At 40.7% G+C, this 8,995-nt stretch overlaps 1 protein-coding gene across 1 annotated transcript in view; it reads right to left on the reverse strand.

Moving 5' to 3' along the window:
• Nucleotides 1–1,573: 1,573 nt before the first annotated feature.
• LOC105570242 (UDP-glucuronosyltransferase 2C1) overlaps nucleotides 1,574–8,995 on the reverse strand; it is a 13,729-nt gene continuing 6,307 nt past the window's right edge. The window contains exons 3-7 of the mRNA XM_012027315.1: nucleotides 6,725–6,923; nucleotides 6,385–6,564; nucleotides 4,795–5,112; nucleotides 4,229–4,457; nucleotides 1,574–2,716 (exon numbers count right to left, since the gene is read on the reverse strand). Coding sequence (XP_011882705.1) covers nucleotides 2,578–2,716; nucleotides 4,229–4,457; nucleotides 4,795–5,112; nucleotides 6,385–6,564; nucleotides 6,725–6,923 — 1,065 coding nt within the window. The 3' untranslated portion in view covers nucleotides 1,574–2,577. The remainder of the gene's footprint in view (nucleotides 2,717–4,228; nucleotides 4,458–4,794; nucleotides 5,113–6,384; nucleotides 6,565–6,724; nucleotides 6,924–8,995) is intronic.

Here is an 8,995-nt window from a genome sequence, read left to right on the forward strand (position 1 = left end):
GTAAGGACACATTGTAGATCCGGCGTACAGGTTAATCTACAATGTGTCCTTTGCGTCTAGAAACATTCAATTTTGTAGCCAATAAATACGGTTTAAAAGTGCAAGTTGATAAATTGTACACTGTACAATCGTAAATTGTCGACCAATTAGCTAAGCGTTTTGATTCGCTTATATAAAATAGGACGTTGCCAGACGCGAAAAGCACATTGTAGATTAGGTTTTAAGACGCTGCGAAAAAGGTAAAATGTGTGTATCGTTGTTTGCCGTTTAGAAGCTTACAAGGGCCGCAAATTATGATTCTATATTAATTACTGAACTCTTAATTACTAAACAAATTAAAGTCGAGACGTATTTAAGTCCCAATATATTATTTTACTTATTATATTATATTGATCCACTTATCTTTTACTTTTGTAAGACCGTCTGCAAAAATATAGTTTAAAGAAATTAATCAATTAACCAGTCAATTATTCGGTGTATAAAAATTTAAATTGATTACATTGTGTACATGAAAAAGGATCGTGCAAACGTAACGCGGACGATACGCAAATAATTCGCGTGCAGTAAAATTTACCGCACAAATCCGCTTCGAGCCTCAACGAGGCAAAGTCGAGTGGACCGGTAAGCGTGCCGTTGTGTATTACGTCGAGTTGGTACAAAGGATTCGTCGTGCCTGTCAAATAAAGTCGGGAACAAAGTTAACGGCGCAGTCGGCGCAAAATTGCCATGGGGCATCGGCGTGCCTCCTTTTTTTTTTTTCGTCCGGAGAAAAATGTCTCGAGTCCCCTCGGCTTTCTAACTTTATCTAATACAAAACTACGACGGGGAACCGGTAAACCTGTTTGCGCCAACAACCTGCGTATAAACAATTGAAAATAGCCGGTTTTAAGGTGATTGTCAGCCAATATTTGGTTGTAGCACGGTGCAATGTTGCTACTAGGGAAGTCTCCTTTATGACAACAGCAATCCGTCCCCGAGGAAACGGGGGACTTGGCGAACTAACGTCGCGCGAATTTAACCGCTGGACCGAAATCGGACACGTCCGCACATAATCGAATCCTCATGCAAATATCTGCCAAATTATCTTCCGAATATCGCCGCGGAGAGGACGATTAATAGGATCGAAATTAAATTGCACCAAAGTAGATTCCAGTCGGGAATCTAATAACCGTCAGCCAATTCCGACTGCTAATTATTTTCCAATTAGCGCTACCGCGCCCCATTGTGAGAGCCACGGTCCTCGCGATCTATTATCGCGCCGACGATGTCAGATAGCGATTAACTCTCGTTGCGCCACCGCGCCGCAAAATCGATAAAGCCCGCGATCGGCGCACCTGGCGATAGCCCGGGATATCTCCGCCGTATTTTTTCCAGATAACAAAAAAGAAAACACATCCGAGCAGGCGTAAATAAATTGGCGTCGTCGAGCTCGGGCGGCGAACATCTGGTGTCTGCCTTCCTCTCGATCGCTTCCGCCCCGGCTCCCTCTCTTCCGCCGCTCGCGTGACCGGCTTCCCTTAACCGCAGGTTCCTTCCTCCTTCGCCGATCCGTCGCAAACCTGGCCGATCGTCCGCGTATTCCGCGCGCGCCTCGCTCGCACACAGGTCGTGCAAACCGTACCGCGGGCTTGTCGCGCGGACGCGCGCGTGCATTCGGGACGAAGCCGCGAATCCCCCGTGTTTGTACGTTAACATAATTAATCCTGGCAAACGCCTCGCGTCTATAGACGCGTCCGTCGACCTCTGACATCCTTCGCGCGCGGTTTCCGGCGGAGCCTCCGCACACTTATTTGCGCGCGCGAGGTCTCGCTAGGAACATCCTCGCCATCTCTCTCGTCGTATTTCAAGTATTGAACAGGTTTTTCGAACACGGCGTTCGTATGCATGCGGCTCTCCTGCTACCCCGTTGCGCAATTAGACTCACAATCAGTTAAAATGCACGTTTCGCCTGGGAGCTCGCACTAATTGTTCGTTTAAGGATTTGACGACTGTAATATCGAATTTACCGCTTATGATAATTATTGATTTATTCTATTAAAATTGCTCGGCGACGATTAACCGTCGCGCCGAAAGTTGAGGCGCTAATTAAAATCAAGAGGTGTAACTTGTGGCGACTGATAAAACACGGATAGCGCGTAAAGTGGCACCGTCGTCACGATTTTCACTCGGCGTAGCATCCTCCGGATAGTAGATTCCTATTATATCAGCGGTTAATGAATTTCTGTCCGTCTAAACGCCGTTGCGTACATAAAGGTATCTCTTACTTCTCGTGTAAACCTTTTTTTAATTTGTCACGCAGACATGTTACAGCTGAGATTCAGATTAAACGAGCTTATCTTAATTACATCGGTAGCGTAACAGTTGAGCTATAATTACAATATGACTTACAATTGCTTATAATTACTTATAATGAAAGCGATATTAGAGATCTTGAAAAAGCCGAGATTGTTCTTCGACACACGTAATCCCTATTTTGTCCCGATTAATTTACCGCACTTACATGTAATTAAGAGGTTACATCTTATTCGCTGCAATAAATAATATTAATTTGGCGGAGGATTTCGCGGAATTAACGGATCAGTCTATCTTCTTCTTGAAATCCTGACTGATTACCGCTCGCCAGCACCATTTTTTCAGCCCGTAAATTATCAGGATTAAACTCAGTATGTAAAATATCGCGACGTCCATGCTGTAATAATGGAACACGTTCATGTACCTGAAACGTTACGTTCAATTTACTTAATTTTCCCAAATTGTCATTTAATCGAGCGTATTATTTCACGAATATATCTAATAATGTAACTCAAGAGTTTACGACGAATTTTCTAACGTCTCGTCAAATGCTTGCTGGGAAACAGAAGAAACTTTCGATTGAATCTGCACGCGGAAAGACCGACTAAGGCAAGAATAACTGAAATAAAAATGTTGCCGTATAAATAGCAGGGGCTGCTACACAGTTGGAAAATTTGTGTTTCCTTGTTAAAAAAAATGCAGGTTAAAATTTTTGTGTTAAATGTTTAACACATTCATGTGTTAATTTAACGTACTGCTCTTGTGTTAATTGACCTCAAATATAAAATCGTTAAAACAAATGAATGTAAACGTTAAAACAACATAATATGTACGTATTTTTTAATCTGACACAATACATATGTTCTATGTTATTAATAACAGAATTTATCTGTTAAAATTTACAGAATGAAATGTGAATTTTATTTTATATAATATAAGCAAGAGTGATTTCGAACCGTTATTTGACTTATTACATCTGTCAAATGTAAAATTCACATTTTTTCAATTCATTTTGTCATTAAAAGTATGTTAATTTTACACAAAATTTATTTCAAATTATTTTGATATTTGCATTTATTTTTGGTTAAAATATTAACGGAGCATTAGTGCGATCATTTAACATATCCATATTACGTTAAATTAACACAACAATTTGTGTGGACCGTTTGGGACATGTGATAAATTTAACACAAATTTTTCAACTGTGTAACCATATCGGTCTCTCCGTGCAGTTAAAAAGAATTGACAGCTTTAAGATACTAGCGATGTGCGAACCATACGAATATGAATCGAGTCGAATCGGGTGACATCGAATAAAGTATATTTTACTAATTTTTTTATATGAAATATTGAAATATTTTTTACTTTAAAACGAATTTATATTATATAATCAATGTTACTCGTCCACATTATTCTCTCGTTATCTGTGCGTTGAGATACAATAACAATTATCATTAATAATTCAATGTAATAACAATTACAATGTTAATTAAAAATCATATTTCGATTCAAAAGCGTTCGATTCGCTTCGACTCGAGTGAAGTTTTATCGGCTCGAAGAAGAAAATAAAATTCGGTTCGACTCGACTCGGCGTAAAAAAAGTTCCTTGACTCGCACGTCTCTACGGCCGGTATTTATAGTCGAATCTTGTATTCCAGATCGTCTTGAATTTATCTAAAGATGCCGTCCGGGACATTTCATTGGCTACGGAGTGTCTGAAGATGATCCTGAGACAGTCTTGAATATATGATCTGACTATGAATACTGGCCCACGTTTCAATTACTAAATATTTTAAAATCCGAATGGGGAATCGTCGACGAGTCTTTCGAAGTTCGACTGATTTGTTTAAACGTTGCTACGCTCAAACGAGTGTGCGTGTTTGTCGCAAGATATTGGTGCAGCTTGCGACAACAATTACTCGAAAAAGAATATTACCTGATTGAGCTTTTCAAGTGATCGGCTCCGCCGTATTTGGCCACGTGTTCTACCCACCACGTGGCCAATTCTCTGGGACCGATCGGGAGGTCCCGCAGCAGCACGCTCCTCTTCTTAGCCGCCTCTCTGTACGAGTTATTGTGAAGCGCGGCGACTTTAATTATACCCTCGCGAAGCGCACTGATGGATATACCAGCCAGGTCCATTACCAAAGCGTAACCCAGTTTATCTGCGTCAAACGAATACACGAGAATGTAGCGAACAACCTTGCGTTAAACGGCCGATCGATCATCGTAAGTTCTCTTTGCTTTGCGTGCAAGTTTCATCTAATTGTAAGATCGCAGCCCCCATTTTCGAGAGAAAGAGAAAGAGAGAGAGACAGGCGCTCGAGTCGTTTTCTCCGTCGCGCAATTACCAGTTTAAATCAACGATCTGAATCCGCTCGGCTCTTCCCTTTCGAGGAGCGGAAGCTGCGCGAAAGCTTCGACGATCGTTGGCGATTATCGAGCTTGGCGGGGCCAAAGGCCGCGGGTACGCGTTTTCCATACACGGGAGAAAGGATTTACCAGCTTGCGCCGCGTTTCCATCGTGATCGCAGAAGACCGGTAGCACCAGGGTCGGCGCGCCGTGGTAAGCCGCCTCGTGCAGAGACAACAGGCCGCCGTGGGAAACAAAGGCACGTAACTTGGGATGGCCGAGCAGCTCCTGCTGCGGCCACCAGGCAGCCGTCCTCACGTTCGCCGGCAGATCCTTAATCTTACCGCCGTCCCACTTCCACACGACGTTGTACGGCAGCGTGGAGAATACCGCGACAAAGATCTGCCGCAGTGCCTCCGGCATTCCGGAAGCTCGTACCGACGATCCCATCGAGACAAACACGAAGCCTGCAAGAGTAACAACGTTGCGGCATTTGCGGGAGATGCTTGCTGCTTTTTTAATTCAATTGAATCGACGGAGAACGAAAAGGAAGACACCGATGCGAAATTACGCTCTTATACGAGACGTGAGAGAAACACCGTTAGGCTTGGACAATGCTTTACACCTGTCCGACGTCTTCGCGTTGAAAAGAGTCTGATAATGGTCGGATCTCCTCTGGGAAAAGAGAGACAGTTAGCAATCCATTTCGGGGCCCTCAATTAGTGATCGAATTATTTGTTCGTAACTCTACTCTGGACAAAATCTTGACCGGTTTTTTTGTTGTGGTTAAGCAACTTAACATTTCGGTTAGTGCCGCTTGATTGAAAATTATCTTCGCGTTGCTGAATATCGACAGGACTATTCGAAAGAATTGATTGATGTTACTTTAAAATCTTGGATACAGATAGAATAGCTAATTGCGATGTTTACACTGACAAAAATTTTTTTTTAACTAAATAGATTTACTTAAAATTATTTTTTTACTGAAGTAAATATTTATTCTATTTAAATAAAAATATCAAATTTTAAGTAAATTAATTTAAATCATTACATTTTCTACACTCAAATAAAGATTTCATGAGATATAGAATACTATTTATTGAATGAATGGTTTTTTTGAAATAAGAAATCCAATTTTCTTCGTAGTGAAAATTACATCTTGGTAAACATTTTATAGGATTAAAATAAAATGTTTCAATTAAAAATTATCTATTCTTTAATATTTAATAAATACTTAAATTAAAGCAATGCACGTTTTAATTAATTTATTATTTTCTAAGTTTAAGTTAATAAGCTATTAGGAGCCACCTAATGAATAATTTTCTTAAGTAAAGCAATATTTTTTGGATTAAGGTATCTTTTTATCAGTGTAGTTACACGGGGTAAAATTCGTAAAAGATTGGAGTTACGAACAATCCAAATAATTCGATCACCAATTGCGAGCCCGAAAACGGGTTGCTGTCCTTTTTTCCCCAGAGTGATCAAGTTCGTTACGGAACGAGCGTTTGTAACAAGACTCGATGAATTGAGAAACAAAATGACTTCAGCCGTGAGGAAAAGACGTGTTGGCTGCCTGTTTTCTTCATGGCTGAAATCAATTATATAAAGTGACAGAAAAAGGTTTAAATATCGACGTTTAAACTGCGAGACGAGAGTTCCCGGTCTCTCGGCGACAATTAGCGACTATTAAGAATTATGCGAATCTCGCGAGAGAGTGAGGTGCGAAATTATGAAATTACCGCGTCGCAGGAAGGATTCTAAGTCGGAACTTAATTGCATCGCCGGTCTGCAGTGAAGGCACGCCACGTTTACGACGTTCGACAAGTAGGGCACGGAATCGCCCACGCTATAATGACTGTTCTGCAAAGTCAGGGGAACCTCCGCCGTCAGGCTGTGCAGATCGTCGGGTATATGATTGCCTGTCAAAAGCAAAATACGGCACGACGGCCGTTTGGCCCACATGAGTGTCTAATCGTAAGTCAAAGATATACGGATATTAGCATACAATTGGCAGCATCGGTTGCGATTATATCGTGATTCGACGAATCGGCGACGTGCGTGGATTGATTTAGTGCTCACCGAGGTATCTCTGGAGCGTCGGCTGAAGGTAAATCGAAAGCGTGAACCAATGCATAATCTTTAGAGTGAGCAGCGCCGCCGCGTTCAGGACTCTCTGGAGAAAAGTCATGTCCTGTGTAGTCGCTTTACCGAAATACGGTGTCACCGACCACGGCGATGGATTGCCCTGTCGCATAATGGAGCCGCTGTACAGTGCCACCTGCGAGATAACATCGCGCCGTTTCTCATTGCTCGTTAGTGACGATGCGCAGCGAGTAACTTTAATGAAGTGCATGGAGTATCGGTTCTGGCAAAAGGGAACAAGTCGGCGGAGATCCGCTCCTTTCCAGCGTTATCGGCGAGGAACCGGTCGCCGCTACACCGCGGCCTCGTCTTATCATTGCGCGTCGTCGCGCCATTGAACGAATAAAGGTGGAAACGGGCGAAAATGGGTGCAAACTGGCCAACGCCGTTTTTCGCCTAGCGCTTTCCTAGGATCTCTCGGTACACCGAGAGACACGTGTTAGGCTCTTTGACGATGAGATCACTTCGCGCTTTGTCATATTAGTTACACACGAGTGAACAACATCTCAACCGTTTACTCTTCGTTTATACGCGGAAACGAATCGGGATACGACAAACAAGTATATTTTTTTTGCATTCCGGAATAACCACGGCGAACGTACAATTCCGTTCTTTCTTCACTGAGAAAAAAAATTTTTGATATTACTAAATATGTTGGGTTAACATTTTTTCTTTAATTCAAATGTATATGTCTTTTAATTAAACATACATAATTTATTCAAATATATATATTTGTTTTAATTAACAAATGTTTACGTAAATTAACAAATTACAAACTAAAGAGATATTATCATGTTTAAATTAACAAATGTTTGTTTGACAGCCCGTGACTGCAGCATGTAGTTGAATCAAGAAATATTTTCTTGACTCAACAGTTTCTTTTTCTCAGTGTTGTTTTGTCGCAGAAGAAAGGAGCTTTACGCCAATATTTTCTCGAGAGTTGGTTCGTTTCTCAAGGAACCACTTAAAGGTATTTTAGAATTTCGTATCCTAGAGGTTTATGCAATCGTTTATAAATATTCAATTATTCAGCGGGAAGTAGCTAATTATGCAAAAATAAGTTAGAAGTCTATCGAGAATATAAAAAAATAAGCGATTATAAGTGGGCCTGAGAATCGCGCGGACACGAGTGTAAGTGTGCGAAGCTTAGCGCGTCGATATATTTATTTTACAGCAATAAGATGTTAAAAATGATATCTCGGTTCCGCTTCGAGTCATCGTCAATAATGAAAATAAGTCAAATAAAAACTTTTCTTTATCTCACGTTTCCATGATAAGCATTTCGAGATTGTGTGGTCCGAAAGTCACTATCTCACGAAGCACAACTTGTGTGATTAAAATCACGTAACTGCCGGAACGTGAGAATCGGGAGAAACGGTGCTTAAAAAAAATCGTTAAGATAGAAAACATATTTATTACAATTAAAAGTGCGTTGTAAGAAGTGCCGGCGAATTATGCAGATATCGAAATATAATTATCCGACGATTTTCGGCTCACGTTTTGTTTCATTTTCTGAGCACGAATTGTTCACGTTCCAGTGATTGTATAATTTTTTTCAATCACACGAATTGTGCTACGTGAAATAGTGACTTTTCGGGCCGCGCAATTCCCGAGCGCTTATCGTGGAATCGCGGGACGTGAGATGAAGAAAAGTTTCGGTTCCATTGATCTTGGTGATTTGATTGATTTTTAATTAATTGATAGCAACACTTTTATCACTTGTCACGTCGCCGTGCCTGTGCGCGCGAAATCTCAGGCATGTCATTTGTGAAATATAATCGCGTGTTATTTAAAAGTTATTATATTATAGCTTCGACACTTTTGTATTAGAATTTTCGTCTTGAAATTTTCTAAAGTATCTGTGATCAAAAGGATATCCGGTGGTTTTAGTACACCCTGTATGTTATAGGTCCTCAAAATTTTTAAATAAATTTGCACAGTAAAAACAAATATCGAACAAGTGCCAAAGCCACCCAGGTATATATCATTTCAACTGAAATATCAAGGAGACTCTAAGAAAACACTTTAATAAAAGACAAGTGCAAAGTTTACTCCTACTTTAAAACTGATAGTGTCGGGAATTTCTACTTTTGCCAATTGAGCATTAAAGTAGGTCCTTTAAAGTAGGAGCTAAAGTAAACTTTTAGAATTAAAGATTCAAGGGGGGAGTAAAAATATAATGTCATCAAAGTAGGCTACTGCTCGTCT

Source organism: Vollenhovia emeryi, unplaced genomic scaffold, assembly GCF_000949405.1.
Source record: "Vollenhovia emeryi isolate VEMERY1.0 unplaced genomic scaffold, V.emery_V1.0 DF939121.1, whole genome shotgun sequence".
Lineage (NCBI taxonomy): Eukaryota > Metazoa > Arthropoda > Insecta > Hymenoptera > Formicidae > Vollenhovia > Vollenhovia emeryi.